This window comes from Castor canadensis, chromosome 2, assembly GCF_047511655.1.
Source record: "Castor canadensis chromosome 2, mCasCan1.hap1v2, whole genome shotgun sequence".
NCBI classification, from domain to species: Eukaryota; Metazoa; Chordata; class Mammalia; order Rodentia; family Castoridae; genus Castor; species Castor canadensis.
In genome coordinates this window covers 52338528-52364336 of record NC_133387.1, presented here as the reverse complement: position 1 = coordinate 52364336, position 25809 = coordinate 52338528, and the positions used below count along the sequence as shown (strand labels likewise).

Below are 25809 nucleotides of genomic sequence, written 5' to 3'. Positions count from 1 at the left end.
AACATTAAACCTTAATCATATTTGATGGGGGAGGGTAAATTTCAAGTCAAACAGAGGATGTATTTCCCAAGTTGCACTTAAGAGGTTAATCTGTGGATGGACTACAAAGGGTAAAGTGCAGTGCTCCAAGGATTGATTCAAGACCCCTTCTTGTTTTGTTCTGGTTTTCCTAGTTAATAAACCACCAGGAGAGATAATTTTTAAACTTAATTGCTGAAGTGGGAATTTATGAGAGCCTAAAAAAAAATCCCCCAAATTTGGAGATTTTTAATAAATTCATTTAATATTCAAAATTAAAGATCTCTGCTGACACCTTCTACAAAAAAGATAAAGGATACCTGTATCCTTGGTAATCTACTGGGGCGGGGGGTGAATTACAGAATATCAGAGACCGAGGTGTCCTTACAGTTCAGAGATCCCCTGAACAGTCCAAGCCATTGTGGACCCAAGAGTCAGGAAAGCGGGTCTCCTGACTCCTGACTTAACCTTCTTGTCCTCACCACCAGCAGAGGTCCACAGACTGACCTCTGCTGGCCACGGCTTCGAGGACCCTCCTATCTCAGGCAGTTTTAAAATATGGTTCACAGAAGGGCATTCCTTGGCAGTTTACTCCAAGGACACAATCCAGCCAGAAGATGAAGGGAAGGAGCCAGTAAAGAAGAAAAAGCACAGTGTCTTAGAGGCTGCTCGGAATTTAAGAGTAGGGAGGCAGGGATGGTGTGGGTGAGAGGGTGCTAATAAAAGCAAGGTTCTGAGCGACCACACATCTCAAAAGCAGTGAAGTAGAAAAGTGGGCTGGATTGTGCCAGAGTTGCTGCAAAAGACCTCTCCAGCAGACCACAGGGGAGTCCCGCAGGGGGTGCAGTCAAAGGGCTGCCCCGAGTTGGGGCAGCGGAGACCTGCGTGGCAGGGAACTGGGGGGGCGGGGACTGGGTCCCCTCACGAGCTCTCTGTTGGGTCCCCCATGAACCCGCTGCCTTGCCCGCGCGCTCTCGCTCCCCTTGCGTTCTCGGCCCTCCGCGATCCGCGCCCTCCGCGCGCGCAGCCCCAGCATCGCGCGTCCCCGCGAGGCCGGGCCCCGCGCACCTCCCTCCCTCCCTCCCTCCCTCCCCTTCTCCCGCTCCGCGCCATCCAGCTAGGGGAGGCGGGGAGGCAGCCGCCAGTCGGAGGTGCAGTCCGTAGGCCCTGGAGCCTGGCCCGGCCCCTGGGAAAGTCGGCGCCGCCGCCGGGGAGCTGCCAGGCTCGGCCCCTGCTTCCCGGCGCCGAGCGGCGCAGAGGTGAGAGGGCTGGGGAGACCCGGGAGGAGGTGGCGGCGGCGGAGGCAGCGGAGGTAAAGGTCGGCTGCAGTGCGCGCCACGCGCGGCATCCATCCTGTCCTGGTCCCGCGCCCTCTGCGGTCCGCGCTGATTTCCTGGCACCTGGAGAGGGAGCAGGAGGGGTGGGGACGCGTCTCTGTTCCGCCAATCCCGCCCCTACTCCTCTTGGTCTTCCTGGAGCTCCTGGGAAGTCCTGCGGGTAGGCCCTGGAGAAAGGAGGCCAGCACAGACAGCGTCCCAGGTAGGATGCGCCCGAGACGGTAGGGACAGGCAGGTTGCTTTCGCCCACCTGACACTTGGGGTTGATGCGGCACGCGTTTCGTTGACGCTTATGCCGCACTGCTTTGCGCACTGGTAAGTATTTCCAGTAGTCGGTCGGTTTATTGCCCAGTAACGTAATCGTGGTACGTTTAGGCCATTTTGTGTTAGGAAGTAATTGGCCTCTTTGAGTGGCCTAAATTATCTTTATCTCTGTGCTTAGCCTCAGTCAAAACTTGTTGAGATTTAATGCCCTAAAAATCTTGCTCTTAAAATAGAGCAGAGATAACGAGAATTCTCCCCCTGCCCGCACCCCGGAGGCTTTCATTTATTATCTCCCCCACCCTGTGGAGGATTGGTGTCAGGTTTTACTCCTCTGGCACATAGTTTTTTAGATGGAAAAACTTCTTCCACGCGTGGTTAATTATCACGGGTCACTGTTGGAGAAATGGATTTCAGACTTCTGCCCCCACCTCACCTTCAGGACTTAGATTCTAGTCCTCTTAACAGCCCCACTCCTTACAGTCTTCTTAGTTGTCTCCAAACCGTTTCCCTCATCTTCTTTTCCCCATTATTATTCCTCCATTCTGTTATCTGTTTACACAATACATTCATAGTCTCTCACTCGCTTTCTTTCTCTCTGCTTCTTAGGTAGTCAGTCTGTTGGGGGTGGGAAATGAGAATATCAATAATGATAAATTAAGCTAATTGTGGAGGATGGAAATGAAAAGTTTTATCCAAATCACTTTTTATTGTATTGTTATCGTGGAAAATGTACTTGTGAATGAGCATAATTACATTTTAATGCTGAATGAGTATAATAGCACTTTAATGCTGAAAAATACCACAGATGAAGGCAAACTTATAAAGAAAAGATTACCAATGATATAGAAAGAGGATGCAACAAAAGTTTGAAAGGCTAGGCCGATGGGTATGATAAAGGATATAGTAAAACATCAGGAGATGCACTTACCTTCTGCTCAGCCTGTATCCATGACACTGAGGTAACCAAGATATTAGTATATCACTCCCTTTTGGCCCACATGTCTTGATCAGCAAGCAGAGAGATCTGACCTAGAGACCCATTACATCTGTTTTTTGGCTGGCCCTGATACTTTTTGATGTGCTTAATAACACAGAATATTTATTGCATGCTTAGCTACTATATACCAGACATCAGGGAGGCAGTGATGAACAAGTAAAACATGTTTCTGCCCTCAAGGAGCTTAGTGGCTGGTGGGGGAGATAATAAACTGCAAGTAAACAATTACAAAAAATAATTACAAAGGAAATTTAACAAGGGCTGAAAGAAAAAGTGGGAGAGGTTACTGGAGTGAATCATTCTAATTAAGAGATCAGTATAAACAAAATTCCCAAGGTGGCAAAATGATCTGCCTTTTCTACTTCTTGGAAAAGGCTGCTGTGGCTATGAAAAGGATGCTATAGGATGAAAGCTGGCTCATTCAGGGACTTTTAGGTCATGGTTAGGAAGAAGCCATAGTTCTAAGTATAACAAGAAGCCATTGATTTTAAGGAGCAGAGAGACATTTTATGGTTTACATTTTAAGACAATCATAGCTGCTACATGGAGAGTGGTTTGGAACAGAGCAAAGAAAAAGATAGGCTGACCCTTTAAAAATATTTGCAGGCCATGAATGGTGCTATATGCCTAATATGCCTGTAATCTCAGCTACTTGGGAGGCTGAGGCGGTAGGATGATCTGAGCCAGGAGTTCAAGGACAGCCTAGGGAACATAGTGAGGACCATCTCCCATCTCAAACAAAAGCTTGCAGAGGAGTGATAGACAGCTCGGTTGGGCTGATGTCTGGAGGAGGACTAAGAAATATTTGGAGAGCAGTACCTTGTCAAAGGTGAGGGAACTCAAGGACTAGAGAATGGACTCCCAGACTTCTGACTTGAACAATTGGCAGGTACCATTCACTGAGTGGAGGACATTTGTGACAAATGGGAGCAGTCCTGGTTGGAAAACAGTTCAGTTTTGAACCTGTGAAGTTTGAGGTGTCATTTGTCATTGAGGAAGGTTTGTAATTGTAACCCTTTGGGAGGTGAAGAGGGAGGTCTGAGGACAGAAGCAGATAGACTGGTCTTTGGAAGGTGAAGTTGGTGATCGTGAATTTAAGGTGAGACTAATGAGTTCCATTGTCTGATTTGTCCTTAGCAACTTTCACCAACCTGGGTACAGATACAGAGAAAAATGGATATCTGGGTTCTTCTCAGACTAGAGTTTTGCCAAGTGAATATGATAGAGAGTAAGAAAGTTGATAACCTTTTCAAGGGGATGACTGTGAAAATCTAGACTGGATTTAAAGGGAAACCAGAAGCAGATGGATAGGGACTGGAAAGGAATGTGAGGTTCACAGATCAGATTTATTTATGTCTAGAATGATCATGTGAATATTTAAACTAAGATTAACGGAAAGCTAGGAGATAGTGCTTGGCGACATCAGGAAGTGAAGATTGCGTAGAAGTGGAGGCAGATTCATTGCCTTTGATGAATAATTCAAGGAAACAGAAGGCCCTCCATTTGAATAGTTAGTCCCTGAAACCATAGAGTCCTGGAGAGGCATTACTGCTGTTGGGAAACAAAGAACAAGTGTGTACTTAACTGGGGGACAGGGTCTCCAGTGATAAGGAATAGCTTGATGTCAGCAGGGAGGTTGAAAAGGGGGTGTTATGACATGCAAGGAGCCTCAAGCTGGGGGTTTGCAGGAGAAATAAACCATACACCTACTCCACCTCATGACCCTAGAAGGTTACATTTTCTTGATTACCTAACCAAATCAACAGGTTGTGAATGTCATCAGAATCTCTGAGGACAGCTCTTTCTGAGTTACTGTCATCCAATAATTAATGTCCTAGATGTTTTTATGTAAAATAAATTAGATTCTGTTTTTTGAAATTAGCTTAGCACAGCAGCTACTGTTCAGCTAGAAGAATGTCAAGGAATCCTTCTAAGCTAAAAAAAAGAAAAAAAAACAAAAAAAAAAAACCTTGGGAAACTGTGGAGCTGAGCATAATTGAATTATCTTACTGTGTTTATATTCTCAAGTATTAAATGCACACAGAAAGTCAAATGCCCATATAAGAAATTGAATGTGTCCTTGAAATTTCAAGGAGCCCATGTGTTGCTCAAAATGCTTTTAGATTGAGCTCCTGTGGTTGAATTGTTAAATATAAGATGGTGATACACCATTATTATGTAGCTTTAAGACTTAAGAGCAAAAGAATTAGTGTTGGAAAGGACCACAGGAGTCAAGTACAACCTTTGTTTTCCATTTAATAAAGGAAACGGACACTCAGAGAAAAAAAAAAAAAAACAAAACGATGACTTTAGAAGCTTACACCTGTGCTATCACCTCAGATGCCACAAAACCAAAACTTTCTATAAATAGTTTCAATTATTTAATCTAGATAACCTGTAAATAACATCAAAGGAAAAGACCCTAGGATTTTGGTAGTCAAAATGTGCCATGGACTAGCACCACAGGCATCACCCATGGTGTGCAACACCTAGACAATCACTGAATGTGCATTTTAACAAGAAATCCTAGGGCTCTTAATTTGCCTTAAAGTTTGTTAAACCCTATTCTAGAGTGAGTCAGTTTACTTGCAAACTCTGGTCTGCTCAGTTCAGAACCTATGGTACCTGGTGAACTTCAAAGAGCCCCGTTCAGGATATAAAATAGAGATAGTGCCATCAGAATTTTGAATATCATGAAACAACAGGAACAAAGTGTGCTGTGTGGTGGGATGACACATTTTAAGGAAACTCTTCAGAAACTGAAGAGAAGAAATGGCAAAATAATGAGTGAATCTTCTAATTACCGCTTGTGCCTGAGTAGGAAAGAGGAAAGGACCGCATACACAGTCTTCAGTGTCCTGTATTCAAAGGCAATTGTTATGCTCTCATTTGTGTTATTTTTGTTATTACAAACAACAATGTAAAAGTGGACATAAGTGAGAGTCCCCACCTGCAAAAGAGGTATTAGGTTGAATCTTGAGTCTTTCAGTAGACTTGGTTTCAATCCTGGATGCAGAATCATCACACCTGATGATCTTTTTAAAAATTCTGATGCCCAGGCTGAGCCCCTCCCCCAGCCTATTTAATAAGAATCAGAGGGATGAACAGTGACAGGATCATATGCTTTAAGTCTCCCCAGGTCGTCCTGAGCGCAGCCAGGTGGCTCTAGGGGTTCACTTGAGACTGATGTCTCAAGATTGAGACAGCTGGTTTTCACATGTGAACTGGAGGGATGTCCTGTCTACAACATTCTTCTCAGCCCCATACACACAAGAAAAATGGTTGAGGAGGCATTGGGGAGATGTTTTAATTTAGTGAAGAGAATATAACATTTTATTAAATGAGATCTCTGGGGAAAAATTTTTAACTCAGTTTCTGGACTAACCTAGGTTTAACCAGAATCTTTTTTTGTTGTTGTTGAAAATCTTTCTAGCATGAATTGGACTGCTTTCCTGTCCTTGTAATTGCAATGTAATGAACATAAACTTTTGGTAATTTATACCTAGAAATGTTATGAAATAGTATCCACATAATGCATATCAAACCTAAGAAATACCTTGGAAGCTATGAAATATTTTGAATTTCTTTCATTAAAATTCTGGTTATTTGAAAATCCTGAAAAGTTTGAAGTAAGTTAATTTTATATAATGTTATTATATTTTCTGAAAATTCTTTAGTTGGCCTCAAAATATGGACACAAGGCACTAAGATCCAAGTTTGAAATGTTAATAAATCATTCGCAGTTGCAATAGTTTATAAATAGAATTTCAACGACCAAGCCTATAAAATTTTAATAAAAATTCCTATTTTATTAAAAATTTTTTTGTAAAATGATTTTCAAATTACCTCAGTCTCAGCTGAGGGAAAGAGTTTAATAATCTGATTAGGGTGGATTTTAATATTTGAACAAACAGTGGTATTTGAACTATTAGTGTAGTTCTGAAACTTAACATGCTTAGTAAACCCAGACTGTGGGGCCCCACCCCCAGGGTATCTGACTAAGGGGCCTGAGGGGAGGGGTCTGAGAATTTCTATTTCTGACTTATTCCCATGGGGTTCCTGATGCTGCTAGTTCAGGACCTCAGGGGATAACCACTGCATTAGGAAATCGCATTCTTGTTTCAAGCAGAATTGTAGCTTGCTTTGCCTTTTAGGTTTTCTAAAGGGCTTAAGAACTTCCAAAAAATTAAAACCTAAACGTGAAACAAAAACTGTACTTTTCTCCCTACCAAAACTTGTTATTGCCATAGATAAACAGTTGGGTTTTTCTTGTTTATTTAAGTATCAAGAGAAGTTAGGGATTATCTTAGTGTAACCCAAAGGTTGTAATAGTAAAAATCACCATCTAGTGCAGAATTTTTGATTGAGGTATTTGATATTCCATCTCCAGAATGTACCCCCACCTTCGGAGTATTATTGAGCAGATACTAAAGTGGCAGGGTTTGCTCCAGGATCTTCCCACTTTCACATAGAGAGTCTTCTAATGGCTATGAAAATCATAACTCTCAGGCCTGTTGATTTTACCAGTTAAATAAACAGTAGGAAAAAGAGCTATATAGGGTTGCCAACTCAAACAACTTTGTCACTATCCTTTTATGAGGAAAGGACATTTTGACTCCCAAAAGTAGAAATGACATACTCACAAAGTAAAGGACAGTTCTTCAAGCTGAATAATTTTATCAAAAACTCCCTGTTCTCTCTTCTCCATATATTTTTAAATTCCTATTTGGGAAATAGTGCACTTGCACTTTTAAGATAAGGTCACAGAAAACCAAATTTACCTTTGGGCCTTTCTAGTTTTAAGCTAGAATGTATTCGTAGTGCTAGGTCATCAGATTGATTTGTGGAAGTTCAGGTGTGAATTAGATAGTTTGTAACTGTGATTTTATTACTCTTTGCACACACACAGAGAAGAGTGACTTGAAGTAGGGATTAGGATCCTCTCTGACCATACCATCAAGTTCTTTTTTTTCTCTCTTTTCTTTTTGGCAGTACTGGAGTTTAAACTTAGTTTGTGCTTGCTGACAGGCACTCTACCACTTGAGCCACTCTGCCACCCCTTCATCCTCTGGTTATTCTGGAAATAGGGTCTCACTCTTTGCCCTGGCCAGCCTGGACCACAATCGTCCTATTTTATGCTTCCCACCATAACTAGGACTATAGGCTTGTACCACCGAGCCCAGATACTGGTTGATAGGGCATTTTGCAAACTTTTTTTTGTGGGGGGGGGGGCCTGGGTTGGTCTTGAACTAATGTTCTCCTGATCTCAGCTCCCAAAGTAGCTAGGATTTACAGGCATGAGCCACCGATGTCTGGCTCTAGTTATTAACATATGCTGATGGGAGGATTTTGTTGATTTTGGTGCGGTGGAGGGTTGTTTGGTTTTTTTGTTGGGACGGGGTTTGAACTCAGGGCTTCACACTTGCAAAGTGTGAAGCTGTACCTCCAGTCCATTTTGCTCTGGTTATTTTGGAGATGGGCATCTCAAGAACTACTTGTCCAGGCTGGCCTCAAACCACCATCTTCCCGATCTCAGCCTCCCAGATAACTAGGATGACAGGCATGAGCTATTAGCACCTAGCTGAAGGGAGATTTTTTAATTATATTTTTTATTAGAAACATATCCTCTCACTAAGGAGAGTGTAAATTTCTTGAGTGTATGCACCATTCTCTTGCCCTTTATTTCATGTACAAAGCACACAGTGGCCCGGATAAATTCATATTGGGCCACAGCAGGGTTGATCTGCCTTGAGATTGTGCTTGCATCATTCCCTGCCAATAGAAATGTACAAATAATACAATTCAAGGTTTTTAGTGTTCTTTTTCTAAAGCAGATGATATTAGTCATTTTCTATAACCTTCAACTTCATTGATAACCCAAGTGTTAACTTCATCTCAACCATTAACCAAATGATCCAAAATACTAAACTAGCAAATTATCAATTGATGAGGGTTTTGCACCAGTGTCTTGGCACTCAGGTAGCTTGTGGGAGACAGGATTGCCCTTAAGTCTCGTATGGAGGTGTCCTACAGGATATGATCAGGTCTCTTGGCCCTTTCTTCTTTCCTCCTCCTGAAAGCAAATTATACCTTCGTGGTGTCTGCAGAGTCCCCAGAAGACACGTGGTTCACTATCTGGGGATTTTTAAAAGTTACACAGCAACAACCCATGTTTTGTTTTGCAGTATAAATAAATTCAAATAATTGGTTTTAATCCAAAACTTGGAATTATCTTACCTGTTTTGTAGCAAGCATTCCCAAGCATATAGCCTTGGGTTTATCTAAAATTATCCTAAGCCAAGATTCATATTTCACCTATTTAAAGCTGGAATTGTTTTTAGAAAGCATAGCTTGGGTGACATTTGGAGATGCTACACAGGTTTAAGATTCTCCATACAATGTTTGCAATGCAGTCTCACAATGAGCATAAGTTAGAAGACTTGTACGTGAATCTTCATTGTCACCACAAATGGCACAGTCTCAGGCAAATTGCTGCTCTTCTCTGAGTCTCTGTTTTCTCATCGTTAAGATAGGCATAATGTATTTCTACAGCCACCTAAGACTTAAATGAGATAATACTATTTATGAAAACCCTCTATGCACTATGAAATAGCACAGAAGCATATGCCTTCAACAATAAGCAATCCATCTTTCAGATCCAATAAATATCTTTCTCTCCCTCGTGCTATAATGAAAGAATCTCATTTATTAGTACAATTTCTGTTCTAGCTACAACCATACTATTAAAGGGTCCACTCAGAACTTGCCATTACGAATACTGTATGAATAAGGCCCAAACATGTTAGACCAGAGTCTCCCATTAATATGTATAACATATGTGGGGGCCCATAGGTGATGTTATTATGTAGTTTTATCTGCTCATGTTCTGACTTACAGGAGTAAAATAAGCAGATAACTTGTTTTTGTTGTTTTATTTTTAGTTTTTAAGGCCTTGGTCATCATGATCATTAGATTTAAAGATTTTGCAATTTTTGTATCTTGAGAGATGCTATGGTACATGCATAGAAGGACTCAGGACTGAGATTCAGAAAATTTGGGTTTCTGGGTATGAATCTGGTAACCCCCTTTCAACCTTAGATAGTGTAGGAATAGGTAAGTTGGTCACTTCACTTTTAAATTTTGAATGAAATAAACATTGATTTCATAACTTCCTGTTCCTTTAATCCTGATTCCCAAGATTGCCAGTGATGTATCTTAAGAAGATGTTGATGACTTTGTACTTAGAGTCATTAAATGTGACCCATTTCCAGAATAAAAGGTTAGATTTTCCTAACTCCTATAATTTAAAATTTCATTTAGTTAACCAAAAGGAAAAAAAGCAACAACCCATGTTTTGGAAATATTTCACATGTGCCTGTGAAATCCATTAAAGCCTCTCACTTGGTTGACATTTACTGTTAGCATGAAAGACATTGCACAGTGGGGACAGAACAGAATAGTGTTTTTTGATTGGACACAATAGTGACACTGCTTTATAGCAGTCTGATTTGTACACTTGAGAAAGTTAATACAAATATGAATATTTGAGATGTTAGTCACTTAAATAAAATAACCTGACAATTTTTTCCAGGAAGGATGTCTTTATTTTTTTACTTGTGGTTTTTCTGTCCTCCGTTGTCTTGTGAACTATCACTTGGTACCAAAGTGCTTCTCTACCTCTAGTAGCATTTCTGATTTGCTGAGAAGCTGGGCAATCACACTTGTGAGAACTGTGTTTTTAAGAACGTCCCAAGTGAAACTCCATTCTCTTCCCTTTCATGCAGTAGAGCCTTGCTATGCAGAAGTCCACAGATGAGAGCATCAGTGTCGCCTTTTTTGGAAATGCAGAGTCCTGGGCCTCCCTCCAGTCCTGCTGATCTAGAATCCACACTTTAACAAGACTCCCAGGTGATTTGTGTGCACATTAACACTTGAGAAGCCCCAATCTAGCCGATCACCCTTGTGACAGTTAAGTTTTCTATTTAGAGATCTCTAGCTTACAAAATGTGCCTTGCTGGGCTCTAGGTTACTTAGTGTGTCAAAATACTTTCCTCTAGAGATGCATTCACAATGTCCAGAAGTGTTTTACTGTTTGGGAGTAGGTAATAGATGGACATTCTATTTTCTCTTCTCTAGGACGACATTCCCAGTGACCCGAGAAGAGTCTGGATCATGGAATCTATCTCTATGATGGGAAGCCCTAAGAGCCTTAGTGAAACTTTTTTGCCAAACGGCATAAATGGTGTCAAAGATGCAAAGAAGGTCACAGTGGGTGTCGTTGGAAGTGGAGATTTTGCCAAGTCCCTAACCATTCGCCTTATTAGATGTGGCTATCACGTGGTCATAGGAAGTAGAAATCCTAAGTTTGCATCCGAGTTTTTTCCTCACGTAGTAGATGTCACCCATCATGAAGATGCTCTGACAAAGACAAATGTAATATTTGTTGCTATACATAGAGAACATTACACCTCTCTGTGGGACCTGAGGCATCTGCTTGTGGGTAAAATCCTGATCGACGTGAGCAATAACACGCGGGTAAACCAATACCCAGAGTCCAATGCTGAATACCTGGCTTCGTTATTCCCAGATTCCCTGATTGTCAAAGGATTTAATGTTGTCTCGGCTTGGGCACTTCAGTTAGGACCTAAAGATGCCAGCCGTCAGGTACGTAGTGTTAATTTTTAAGTTATCAAATATTTGACATTTAAAAAAAAATTCTGATACTCTCTAATGATTATTTTGAAACTGTGTATGATCACCTGAAGGTTGGGGTCCTGACCTTTTAAAGACACATTTCTATTCCCAAAACAATGTGAAGACTGATAACATAATGTGGACTTTTCTGTCATGACCAGTTAATTAAAGAAAAGGCAAGTTTGATGGACGAATAATCTGACAGATTGCATTGACTCAATGCAGGCTTCCTCAAAAACAGAAACAAGCCAGGCAGAGTGGCTCACACCTGTAACCCCAGTACCTCAGGAGGTGGAAATGGTGAGGATTGTAGTTCAAGGCCAGCTCAGGCAAAAAGTTAGTGAGAGTTTTATCTCAACAAATAAGCTGGGCATGGTGGTGCATATCCCAGCTATGTAGGAGGCATAGGTAGGAGAATCATGGTCCTAAGCCAGCCCAGACAAAAAATGTGAAACCCTATCTGAAAAAATAATTAAAAGCACGAACAGCTGAGGCATGGCTCAAGGCCCTGAGTTCAAACACCAATACCACAAAAAAAAGAAAGAAAGAAAAAAAAAAGAAACAATAAGAAGTCTTTTTCTTTTTTTCTTTCTTTCTTTCTTCCCCTCCTCTGTCTCTCCTTCCCTCTCTTTCCTCCTTGCAGCTACTTGGTAATACAGTATTCCATCTCTGGTATTACTTAATATCCCCAGGAAGAATGCTTTAGAAGAACCTTTTATTTTACATGTATTAAGTGTTCATACAATCTAAAATAGTAGTTTGTGGTTGACATAGATTCTAATCTGTGTGGGGCAATAGAGGCAAGAAGAAGTGCTTGGATAGTGTGTTGTCCAGTTCACCTTGACAGAGAAGCAGATGGAAAGTCCTATCATGCCTCTGGAATGAAAGCTGTATAAATATGCACATAAAATACTGTACCTTAGGGGGGCCTCATGGCACAACAGTAGCACGTCTGATTCCAAAATACTGTACCTTAAACATCTTTAAAAGTTGTGCATCTGTGTTAAAATGAAGCATGATGATAATTTTATCATTTTTGTTCATATTTCTTAGAAAACAAATGTATTATATCAGTCATTGTGTGCTCTATAGCAGGGTCATGACAACCATTCACTCTCCAGTCTTTATTTTTAAATACTAGTAAAACACTGTCTACTTTCCTAGAGGCTCCTCCTTCTTTGCTGTCCTTTTTTCCTCCAGTGCTGGGGCTCAAACCCCAGGCCTTGCACATACTGGGCAGGCACTGTACCAGTGAGCTGCACCTGCAGCCTCTGAGGCAAGTTCTGAATCCTTCCTTTTATTTCCCACATATTTACCAATGGGTACAGACCAGGCAAATTAGCGCCAGGAGCTGGGAGAGAAACCTGAATGTAATCCTTTACTCCTGTTTGTGATTGTTTTAGTTTTTGATGGGAAACAATGTGGAATAGTGATTAAATTCAAATTCAAAAGACCTATAGGAATAGTTCAATTTACATGTCATCATTCTGAATATATATACTTTTAGATTTGTCATATTTTATCATTTATAGGCTTTTTTTCCAAATGAGCAAAAAAAGGCACCATTTCATAACTGTAATGAAGTAATTTGAATGTTTTCCTATTTCTTTTCTATAAAAGGATCTCTATTTTAGAGATTTATAAATGTCTGTTGTATAATCGTCTAATGTCTGTCATTCATCTAGCTAAGGTCAGCAAAGATTCATGACCAAAACCCTAGCTCGCCATTGTTGCTGTCATGTAAATAGGTTTCGAATGCCAGTATTTCCATATGGTCGACTTCACAGTGCTTATGTAAACATCTGCAGGGATCTAGTTAGAAATTTGTTTTCCTCAAACATGCTAGAGACTTTATACCAATATTTTTCTAGCTCTTAAGTGAGATGACCTACCCATTAGTAATAGTAACTCACTCCAACAATGAGCTTGTGCTCCACAAATACTTGTTGAGTTTTCAACTGGATTATAGTATCAGAGAGGTTTTATAGTGTGAAAACCTGTCCTCAGTCCCCCACCTGTAACATCATTAGAGATCCTATGGAGATAATGCCTTAGTCTTAGGAAATGGCAGTTGCTTTTCTATCGAAATGAACTAAGCTTGGAGCTGGTGGAGTGGTTCAAGTGGTATAGTACCTACTAGCAAGCATGAGGTCCTGAATTCACATCCCAGTATCACCAAAAATAAATAAAAAATAATTAACTAAGCTTTATAATATCATTTTTTACTTGCCAAGAATGTCATTATTAATTTAAGTTGAAATAAATTCATATCCTAACCAATGAAATAATATAGTGAGATTATCCATGGTCTTTCAGAGACACTTAGTGAAGTAAATAAATAGCACAGCATGACATCATTTATTGGTTTTCACTGCAAGTGCCAGAATCCCTGCCCATCCTCACTCTTGCTAAATATCTCTAAAGGGCAGTGCTTGCAGTCTCTCTCCTAGGCAGAATCACTATAGTACTAGAAGTAAATACTGCCTATGAAAGCCAGAAGAGCCAGCCCCACTCTGCTCCCCAGGATCGTTGAGAGCTGGAGGTGGTGGGTACATGGCCAGCAGCTCAAACCGCACCAGCTGGAGGGGCCATCTTAGTTTGCTGCTGCTGCAGAACCTTTCTTCCATCTGCCTCCCTTTCCCTGAGGACTCCCTAGGGAGGATTCCTGGTTGCAGCTGGGTTTTCTTGCTTTCATTTTCATCACAGGTGCAAAGGCGTTTTGCTTTTGTGGTACTATTTTAAGTGTATTAACCATAGGTTTATAAGTTAATAACTGCTTTTGCTCCTTAACTTGAATCACTTGCATTCACTCAAGGCCATCATAGGTAATGCGCCATAGAATAATTAAGTAGACCATGTGATCATTGACAATACCTATAAACAACTATAGTAATGATGGGTCTTTGTTGTTTTCCCTGCAGGTTTATATATGCAGCAACAATATCCAAGCTCGGCAGCAAGTTATTGAACTCGCCCGTCAGTTGAATTTCATTCCTGTTGACTTGGGATCATTATCATCAGCCAGGGAGATTGAAAATTTACCCTTGCGACTATTTACTCTCTGGAGGGGGCCAGTAGTGGTAGCCATAAGCTTGGCCACATTTTTCTTTCTGTATTCCTTTGTCAGAGATGTGATACATCCATATGCGAGAAACCAGCAGAGTGACTTTTACAAGATTCCTATTGAGATTGTAAATAAAACCTTGCCTATCGTCGCCATTACTTTGCTGTCCCTAGTATACCTAGCGGGTCTCTTGGCAGCTGCTTATCAGCTCTATTATGGCACCAAGTATCGGAGGTTTCCACCTTGGTTGGAGACCTGGTTACAGTGCAGGAAGCAGCTGGGATTACTGAGTTTTTTCTTTGCTGTCGTCCATGTTGCCTACAGCCTCTGCTTACCGATGAGAAGGTCAGAAAGATACTTGTTTCTCAACATGGCTTATCAGCAGGTACTCAATGTGCTTGTTATTTATCTGTATTTATCTGACTCTAATAAAATACTTATATTAGTATGAGTTGTTAAACAGAAGGTTTAAAATGGTGTAAAATTTTAGGACTGGCAGAGTGGTTCCAATGGTAGAGCACCTGCCTAGCAAGCATGAAGTCCTGAGTTCAAACCCTCATACTGCTAAATAAATAAAAACTAATGCATTTAAAATAGTGTAAAATTTTATAGATGTCATATTGGAAATTTTCTTTTGGTATATTTAGGGAAGGTAAAGAATTGTGATTTAAATATAAACAGTCTTTTTACAAAAGAATTAAGTGGCTAAAGATTATTTAAGGTAAAAAGCAGCTACCATCCCCTTCTTTGCAGAATACAAGAAGTTAGCAGTTGTTTGGGAAATCCGCCCCCCCCCCTGCTTTTTTTTTTCTTTTTTCAGGGGCTTGAACTCAGGGCCTACACCTTGAGCCACTCCACCAGCCCTTTTTTGTGATGGGTTTTCTCGAGATAGGATCTCATGAACTATTTGACCAGACTGGCTTCGAACCGAAGTCCTCCTGATCAATGCCTCCTGAGTGACTAGGATTATAAGCATGAGCCATTGGCACCTAGCTCCTCCCTTTTTAATATTACTGGTGTAATGGCTGTCTTCACCATTATACTATAGCATTGTTAATGTTACAGTAACATTAATTATTTTAATGTTTTATAGCTGGCCATGGTCCACAAAATGATAAGGCAACTCTCAGTAAACATACAAAAAAAAGTTAGAACCAGTAAAAATATAAAACAAAATCAGAATGCTGTTTCTGCACAGGTTTTATTTTGGCTTTGAGATTTCTGATACAGTGAAAAAGATCTCGTTACTTACAAGGGTCTTATTATCAAAAAGTAGAAAAGATACTTGTTCCTCTTGTACAGCTTTTCTAGCACCTAGCCCTCCAAGAAAATCTCAAAGAGAGCTCCCTGGAAGGGGCTTGAGGATGAGATAGAGATTTACTTCACTAATTCCCATTCCACAGATGGAAAATACAGGGGTTTCACTAAACCTGTTTGATGTAGCATTTCTCAATGAATGTCAAGGACGTTGAACCAAAAGAAATCTGTAAAAGCATTTGCATTTCATAAGAACCGAAGCCTCAGTCAAAGATATATGTAGCATCTAGTCCTTAGCTTGTTTCAACAATAAAACCTAAAATAAAATTGTAAAAGTTAATAGATTGATGTCCTTTAGGCCATTCACTCTCTGAAAATATCACTGCTCTTAGCAGAATACTAAGGTTTTGATATCTGCTCATCCAGCTCCTTCTACTTCCAATCATTTGCTTAGATCTCACCTCAGTGAGACCTACACTGGACACTTTTTAATCCTGCCACCTATCTCCAACTCAACCACTGTACTCTTAGATCCTCTAATCCTGCTCTTTTTTCTTTTTTCAACAGCACTTACCACTCTCTAACACACTTTATGTTTTCCTTCTTTATTATATTTACTCTTCCTTCTTCTATGAGATTGTAAGTGCATGAGATCTTTGTGGTGTTCACTGATACATGACCTGTACCTAGAATTTTGCCTACACATAGTACAAACTCAGAGGCATATTTGTGGGATGAATGAGTGTACTGGGAGGTTGTAGTCAGTCTCAGATCTGCCAGATGTATGTCGTTATTCTGTACAGTTGTGTAGACAGCAGATAAGAAGATAGGAGGAGCTCTGTGGGCTCTCTCAGGATGTTTGTATGATTGCTTCAGGGAACTAATGGTCAGGAATGGCTTTTAAAAATTTTCAAGTATGTTTAGTCACTAGAAAAAGTACAAAATTAAGATGGTGTTAAGAATATATTTTCCATGAGTAGATATTTAAATCAAAACTTTAGCTGTAGGAGTCCACTCCTTGATTTATGCTATAATCATATTGTTTGTAAGTAAATAGGCAATTCTAAAAGTAATCCCTATTCAAATTATCAGAAGTTCATGCTAAGCCTGATTTGATTATACATGCATTATCAAAGTAAAGGAAGATATTTGGAAAAATACCATATATGAATGAGGCAATTAGAGTTTAGTATATCAATGAGGCCATGCAAGTAAATATTTTAGCTCCATAGAGCTTTATCCTCAAGAAATTCCAGATTCTTAGGGAAGAGAAAAGAGATAAATCAATACATATATATTATACATGTCGGGGAGGAAGATACAGAAGTAGTTTAGAAATTCACTACCTGCATTCTAAGTTAAACTAAGGCAGGAATGTACCCAAAATGTTCAACCAAGTTTAAATAACTTGCAAAAGTACCTCAGAGCTAAGTCTAACTATAGATACTATGAACCAACCAGAGGACATTTCACCATCTTCAACTTGAAGATAAATTAATATAACATAAATATGTTCGTTCATATGGGACCTGCTTCTTCTTATGCCAAGAGTAAACTCTGCTGAATCACTTAATGTCATACCAAATAAAGGAAATTCATATTTGTTTTCTCCTTAGGTTCATGCAAATATTGAAAACTCCTGGAATGAGGAAGAGGTGTGGAGAATTGAAATGTACATCTCCTTTGGCATAATGAGCCTTGGCTTGCTTTCCCTTCTGGCAGTCACTTCCATCCCTTCAGTGAGCAATGCTTTAAATTGGAGGGAATTCAGTTTTATTCAGGTAGGTGGGGTTTTGTATGGTGAGGGACTAAAAAGCATAGAATTTCACTGTTAAGTACCGTTGAATTTTAAATATGCTTCTTCCTTATAAAAAGAGTGCCTTTGGGGCCATATTTACACATCTAGTTCAGGCAACACATATTGCTGGAGGCCAGCTTAGGACCACCCTTTTAGTAAGAGAAAGACCAGTGCATCATTGTACAGCACTGACTATGATATTAAGAATAAAGGTTATTTTCAAAACATAAGAAAAATGAAAGTGAGGGAGGAATGAACTTAGATCAAATTTAATGCTTAAAGTCAATTTATTATTAGCCAAATGAATGACAAGTTATTTGATATTTTGATCATCTTGATCTTTCCAGAAAAAAACCTCATTAATTTGAATTCAAGTGAGGAGAAGGTAAGCAGACTATTTTAAAGAAATGTATGTATATAGACATACAGACACACTCACAAGCACTAAGGTAACAGATTATGACAAGCAACCACTTTTGTGAATCTTGTGACAGATGTATTTAATATATCAGTCATAGACCAATGTGCAGGAGTCTGTATAAAGGATTTCAGTACAACATTGTATTCTTTAAAAAGTTAAACATTCACTTTCTCCATAGTATCTATATAGTAAGTTTGCATATTTTCCAAATATATAGCTCAAATTAGTTGTATCCAAATGGTTTACAAAACAATATGTGTATTAGTTTTATCTGATGATACATTAAGTTTTATTTTGCCGCTTTTCCTATTTGTTTGAGCTTTTTTAAGAAAAATCTCAAATTAAGGGCATAACCCTTATTTAAATTCATTTTTCCTTTCTGAAGAAAGAGAATGGAATACTTTTCCAACTGCTAGTTTAATCACACCTTGAAAGAAATAGAAGGCCATCTGATAAAAGGTGCTAGAGAGATGCATATTATCATTGTAAATTTACATGAGTAATTGCAAACATTTTGCCTGCTAGTTGATATTTTCCTAGTGAGGTTATACCATGAAATACTAGTAGCTGATGTTATATTACTTCTATGTAACATAAACCATTTCTCAAAGTAAACAGTCTTAAGCGAAGTAATTTAGGGTACTGAAAAATGCTGCTGACCTTTTAGAATTTAACTTGAAAGATGGCTACTAGTGGCTGATGCCTGTAATTCTAGCTACTTGGGAGGCTGAAAGCAGAAGGATTGTGGGTCCAGGTCAGCCCAAGCAAAAAAGTTTGTGAGAAAAGAACTGGGTGTAGTGGGGTGTGCCTGTCATCCCAGCTATGGCGGGAAGCATAAAGTAGGAGGATCGTGGTCCAGGCTGGCTGGATAAAAACAAGACCCTGTGTCAAAATAATGAGAGAAAAAAGGACTGGAGGCCTGGCTCAAATGACAGAGCACCTGACTAACAAGCATGAAGCCCTGAGTTCAGACCCCAGTACCACCAAAATAATTAACATTTAAATTGCCCATCTGAAGTACTCTTAATGGTCTCCATTGAGGGGGGGGAGAGGGAGGGGGCGGAGTGGGTGGTAAGGGAGGGGGTGGGGGCAGGGGGGAGAAATGAACCAAGCCTTGTATGCACATATGAATAATAAAAGAAAAATGAAAAAGAAAAGAAAAGTAAAGTCTTGCAGGTGACAAAGTATTAAAAAAAAAAAAAGAATATAAAGCAGCTTTCAAAATGAATACTGGTTAAAAGAAAGTCACTGGAGCTCAGAGACTTGAGTTCAGACTTCAATGTGTGCTCAAGCTATATGGCCATCAGCAATAATTTAACCTCCTCGAGCCTCAGATTTTTCATATGTAAAATGATAAGACTAATTCCTAACATGAAGAGTATTATGAGAATAAAAAGACACATATAAAGCACTCTTCTCAGTGGTTGACAGATGGTAAGCACTAAATAAATATTAATGCTATAAAAAAATAATAATAATATGGCCAATAAAAATTGAATTGCTAATTATAATACATAATACTATAAGATTTTTCCTGTTTTTCTATGAAGTAGTGTGTGCGTGTGTGTGCGTGTACTACATTTGTATGCTCATGAGAATGTCTTCAGTATTTAATGTTATCATTTATGTATTTATGTATTATGTAAGGTATCTATATGTGCATGTATCACACTGCATATGCACACTGTTTTATACACAACTGGTGGGAATGTGGATAACCTCTGTAAAGAAGAGCTTAGTAATATATGTCAATACCATTAGGGAAAAGCTAGATGTTTTGATAAGTAATCCTACTAATAGAAATCAGTTCTAAGGAAGTAAACCAAAATGTTAAAAAAAAAATCCTAAAGTGACCTTATTTATAGTTGAAGAAAGCTAGAAACAGAGTAAATGACCAACAGAAGGAATTAAATAAATTATTTAAATGCACTCAATAAAATATCCAATAGTAACATTGTGTTTTCATTTTTAATGACATGAAAATTTTCTTGATATAGTAAATGAAACAATCACTTTTATGTATGCCAATATGGTCTTACTTGGGTAAAATAAGGTATATGTGTAAATAAGCAAGCGTATATGAAATGTATGAAAGTGTTCTAAATTTTTTAATTCAACAGAGAACAAAGAATAGCTCAGTAATTTAAGGCAAAAGTAGTTTTATCAAAATATAAACTGTGCATCTCCATGGATTAATTTATGACATTGAATAATTTACTTCTTATTCTTTGTTTTTCTTCCTCCCTTGCCCAAAGTCTACACTTGGGTACGTTGCTCTGCTCATAAGTACCTTCCATGTTTTAATCTATGGATGGAAACGAGCTTTTGAAGAAGAGTACTACAGGTTCTATACACCACCAAACTTTGTTCTTGCTCTTGTGTTGCCCTCAATTGTAATTCTGGGTAAGATCATTTTACTCCTTCCATGCATAAACAGAAAGCTTAAAAGAATTAAAAAGGGCTGGGAAAGGAGCCAGTCTCTAGAAGAAGGTGCAGGAGGAAGACTTCCTCACCTCTCTCCGGAGAGGGTCACAGTAATGTGAGGATGGGTGGTGCTCACTGACGTCATATGAAGTTCTACTCGTGTCATTATTTTCATGACTTCTCTATGTTCAGCTGTAAGTGTGCTGTCAGATCACTATAGTTCGAAACTTGTCAAATGAAATTTCAACTGAATTAGTGATAGAATTTTCAAGTTAATTTTCATAAGTGTCATATTTTGCCAACATGAATTTTGTAGTCAAAATATTGTTGAAATTGAAGTATTTTTTTGTTTTGTACAACTGTAGCAGCATTGTTATTTTAACTATATTTCATTATTAGGCAAAAATATCGTTAATAATTTAGATGTAAGACCAGGCATGGTGGTACTTGCTGTAATCCCAGCAACTCAAGAGGCAGAGGCAAGAGGACCTTGAGTCAACCAAGGCAAAGTTAGTAAGACCCTATCTCAAAAACAAAATGGCTGGGGACATGGCTTAAGAGGTAGAGTGCTTAGGTGTTAAAAATTGTTTAAAAAACACTTTTCAAACCAGCAGAATTTGAAGCTTTTAATGTATGCTTTTCCTGAAGCTTAAAGTTTCAATTATTACCCAACTTAAGAAATAGAAATACATAATCGTACCTCATTAAAAAGGACACATTTTCTTAGCATCTAGGTGAGGATGCATGGTAACATTCCTGTCTCTCAGAAGACAGCATTTAAAGAAAGCAACGTGATTGTGTGCAACAAACACAAATTAAAACGACAAATCTGAGGTTATATTTAAAATTCATTGGAGATGTGAGATATATTCTGACAATACGCAACTCATGAAAGATTTCATTCTTCATCATGTTACAGAACAGTTTTACTTTCTTATTAATATGTCAATCAGAAAAAGGACCCAGTAATATTTGGCCTCCAATCCTGCTATCTGTAGTCTAGTACCCATCCTGGGAATGGTATAATTACTTCAGTTAGAGGAAAAGTGTTAGATTTACACAGAAGTAGCTGTTTGTCAGCCAGTCTTTGTTGTTGAGTCTTGCCCAGTATCAGCCTGTCGTGTGGAATTTTACTGATGTTCTTGGAGGATGAATATTTCTAAGCATTTTACCTGTATTATCCCATTTAATACTTAAAACAACCCCATGAAAATAGGTAATTATACCCATTTTACATTGGAGGAACTGAAGGGTGGAAAAGTAATTTTCCCAAGTTCACACAGTGAGTAAGTGGCAGGGTGAGCATTCAGGCCCATGCAGTCATATTCCAGAAGCCATGGTTTTAACCACTAGGCTCTATGGCCCCTGCTCCATCTTCATGTGTTACATTCCTATTGCCAATCTAGATACTTCCTCTTTTGTAAAAAGGCATTGACATTCTTATTTTGTTCCAGTGGTATTGGGGTTTGAACTCAGGGCCTTGCACTTTCTAGCCAGGTGCTCTACCACTTAAGCTAAGTCCCCAGCCCTCTTTCCATTGGTTATATATTTTTAATTATCATATTATTGTTATACTAAGGGTACATTGTGACATTTACAAAAGTTCTTACACTACAAGTTAAATGCATCCCCTGCATCATTCTCCTTTATCCTTCCCTCTCCCCATTCTTAGAATAGTTTCAACAGGTCTCATTTTTCCATTTACATACATGAGTACATAATATTTCTACCATATTCACCCTCCTACATCTTTTCCTTATATCCTCCCCCTCCTACTGATACCAACCCCCAAGGCAGGACCTGTTTTACCTTCTCATTCTCTGTTTTTGAAAAAAGACATTTCTGTTTGCTTAAGATATCTATACAGAGTTTCTTTATAACATTTCCATGTATATATGTATAATTTGGTATTGTGTACCAAATTGGTTCATCCCCTCCATTTTTGTCCTTTCTACTTTAGTCCTCTTCTTATGGTGATTTCAACATGTTTAAAAATCCTAGCTTGGCACTGATGGCTCACGCCTATAATCACAACTACTCAGGAGGTAGAGATCAGAAGGATCGAGGTTCAAAGCAGCCCTATCCTGAAAAAACCCATCACATAAAAGGGCTGGTAGAGTGGCTCACAGTGTAGGCCCTGAGTTCAAACCCCTAGTACTGCAAAATTTAAAAAAAAAAATTTCTAGTCATTCTGGTATAGGGCCTTGTGTTTATGCCTGGCCATATGTACTGACATCCTGTTTATGCTTCCCCAGTAGCTGAGATGACAAGTACAGACCACCACACCCAGCTTTTTATTAGATGAGATAGGATCTCACTAACTTTTTGCCCTGCTTGGCCTTGAACTTTGATCTGATTACAGACATGACCACCGTGGCCCAATTGGCAATCACATTCTTTAGAGTGAGTTGTGTGCATCAGATGTATGAGCATATCTCAATCATAAACTTAATATTGCTTGTGGGATAGTCCATAGTTGTATTTACACTGGTCCAGCCTGGAAGATGAGCCTAGAGACCTATGGCAGTCCATAGGCTTCCCTAGGCAGTGAAGGATCAAGCAGTGAGAGGACCATAGCAGTGTTAATGAATTGCTGAGATCCTGTAGATCTTTAAAAACAAAAATCCCTGTAAATGTGGTCATCTTCATTTCTCTTCCTGAGAGGCCTTTCTGCCACTTCAACCATTCATCAAAAGCAATTTATAAGCATGAAGGATGTTAGGATAAATGGTTAGTTAGGAATCTGCTCTGGAGACATATAATCATACGGATTATTCATAATCTCTCTCAGTGCTGACATTCCACATGTTCAAATCTCAGAGACCTTGCATTTTCCCTTGTTAGGATAGGAAGTTGCAGACAAGATAGAATTATATGCATTCCTCTTCCTAAAATGGTATCATTTCTTAAGTTACTCACCAACTCGAATCCAGTTGCGAACAATAAAAGGATTTTTATTTAGGGGCATGTAGCTTTCCTGTCAATGGCTCTTCTCCCCCTACCACAATGTCGGTCTGGCAAATCACTCATGATTCCCTGATGATTTCTCCTTAGAGAATTTTAATATCTTTCTTTGTAATTGAGCTAGGCATTGTCCTCATGTTTATTACATGTCTCCCCTCTTCATAATCACTTGTCAGCTCTTAGTGGAAATTCAGTAGTGATAAAAATAAATAGCTGAAGATACTAGTGAAAATAACGGCAGAATTTTGATAACTTCTTATTCCTTAAATTTCACTCTTAAGATCATGCTTTAACCATTTAATGTGAAAATACAATAAAATAGTTCAAAAATTAGACGACTATTAAAGCATATTGTTGTGTGTATATATTGTATAGCCAATAATATAAGGAAAATCACTATTATACATAAGTGGGCCATTGAAGAATATAAAAAAGCTAACTTTTATTGAAAATGTGTAAAAGATGCAAATGTTATTTCAAATGGCAATATTTCCTTTGTAGTGCCACAAAAAAATGGTATCATTTTTCTGGTTTCAGCAGTATGATTGAATTTTTCTATTGTCACTTAGGAGAGATAGTGTAAACAGTAGAAAAGTAGAGATTCGTTTACTAAGAAGTATCCCTGAGAAAATTATCAGAGTATAGAAAATATACCCAGTCTTAATCCTATGCAAGGAAAAATAATTTTTTCCTACCAGGAAAATAACCCTGTGCTTTGTGTATTATGCTATGTAGTTTTTGTGTATAGATTTCATGTCTCCTATTAAGAATATTTAAAATCACATTTATATATAAAAATATTCATGCTAACATTTATTTTTTAAAACATACATGGAAATTTAGCTCAGATTATCTACATGTGAGATTTTTATTTAAATTTTAAAATATTTAAAAGTATGAATAAATTATATTTATAGGCATTTATCAGAGATAATTATTTTGTGCTACATGTAGGGTAGCTAATAAGTGCTGGTTAAATCAGCATTGTTTTGAGTTGATAAAGAATTTTCCTTTCAAAATTAATTTGATATAGTAAATTAAGGTATATTCATACTCACAGTAGTCAAATTATGAAAATTATTCCTGTAAAAGGGCTTTGAGAATATATCATTCAGTTTTTTTGATATTCATCTCTTGTGCAATGATAAAATCTTGATTCTGTTTCATAATAAATTCTACTCAGTTTTTGCTCCCAAACAAGGTTTATTCATGAAACTTAGAGTTTTGATGTAATATTTTAAGTGAAGTACCATAGATGTAATTCCTAAGTATTTCTTTAGGAATACTGTAAACACTGAAGTAATTATACCTATATCAGACTATAAAATCCGTTTTGAAATAAATGTCTAAAATATTGTGTTAAAATTATTTTGTAAATTCATGACTTATAGCAATGCTAAATGTAGTATAACACACTTCAGTCTGGTGTTAAGGTTATATTTGTGTCATGTCATGAAAATGAAATGCTCAATCCTCAGTTGTTCATAAATTGGTAAAAAAAATTCTGGCATATATTCAGTATATGCAATTAACTCTCAATGAACTGTAATGATTTTAGTGGAAATACAATCTGGTCTTGCAAGACCAGTGCATTTTACAAAAATGAACAGGTTCTTTATTTTTTTTTTTAGTGTAAGAAAATTATAAAGTATTTAATTTTCAGAGATTGTATCCATATGGTACTACATAGTGTTTTTATTTAGCTTAACACTCATACTGGGAATTTTTTTAAACTTCACAAATCATTGAATTTCCATTGTGCATTAGCCCAAAATTAAGGCAGGCTGTGTCGATTCTCCTAGCAGCTAGATGGGGTAAATGAACTCATGAAAGCACATACTTTTGTGTGATTTCCAAATTGCCAAATTCAAGGAATATTCACTCAGAGATTTTCTTTAAAGGTTCTTCATAATTTTGGAGATACCCAGTATGAACAGGGACTGACGTTGTTCCTAATGTCTATTTGCCCTACTTTTATAAAAGCTGCCATCTGTCACAGTCTTGAGCTGTTTTTACAGCCATGAGTCCATGTGACTGAATGCTGGCCAATAAGATGAAGTCTCCTCCAGGAAAGTACTGTGTGTTCCTTATCATCCCTCCATCCTCTGCTGAGGTGGTGGATATACCAGGAATTGTGACAACTGTCCCCAGGGCCAAAGCCACATCCTAAGGCTGGAGATTAGAGACTACTTTCTGTGAAGACTTCTCTACTTCCACTGCTTTTTCCTGCATTTAAGCCATTATAAATTTGGGTTTCTGTGTTACATGAAGTCTAAACTAATCCTCTCTGGCTTTCAGTTCTTTGTCCTATTGAGTAAGATAAACTGCAATAAGTCTTACTTTTAAAAGCTTTTAAAGAATAATATGCAATTCACATTAAAATTGATTTCCATCGACTCATTTTTTTGCCTTGATTTTTCATTGTACCTGTTTGGAAAATGTTTTCTCTATAATTGTGTAATTCATATTTGCTAAAATGGTTATCAAATTACATGCCATGTTTTTATGTCACTCTCATGGATCTGCCTTATAAGCATTTAAATAAAAAGTACTATTTAATGTTTTGACTTC

The 25809-nt window shown here is 38.3% G+C and overlaps 1 protein-coding gene across 8 annotated transcripts; it reads left to right on the top strand.

Moving 5' to 3' along the window:
* Positions 1–1138: 1138 nt before the first annotated feature.
* Steap2 (STEAP2 metalloreductase) lies at positions 1139–25797 on the top strand. 8 transcript variants are annotated; one of them, XM_074064795.1, is made up of 6 exons: positions 1139–1277; positions 10401–10524; positions 10753–11280; positions 14232–14759; positions 17248–17412; positions 20106–25797. In XM_074064795.1, exons 3-6 carry the CDS (start codon positions 10789–10791, stop codon positions 20391–20393), a joined length of 1473 nt encoding a protein of 490 aa, XP_073920896.1. In that variant the 5' UTR covers positions 1139–1277; positions 10401–10524; positions 10753–10788; the 3' UTR covers positions 20394–25797. The 8 variants fall into 8 exon arrangements, with proteins under 8 accessions (XP_073920896.1, XP_073920899.1, XP_073920900.1 ...); XM_074064798.1 differs by having other exon boundaries at positions 1141–1277; positions 10404–10524; XM_074064797.1 differs by lacking the exon at positions 1139–1277 and adding an exon at positions 1346–1557 and having other exon boundaries at positions 10404–10524.
* Positions 25798–25809: the final 12 nt, after the last annotated feature.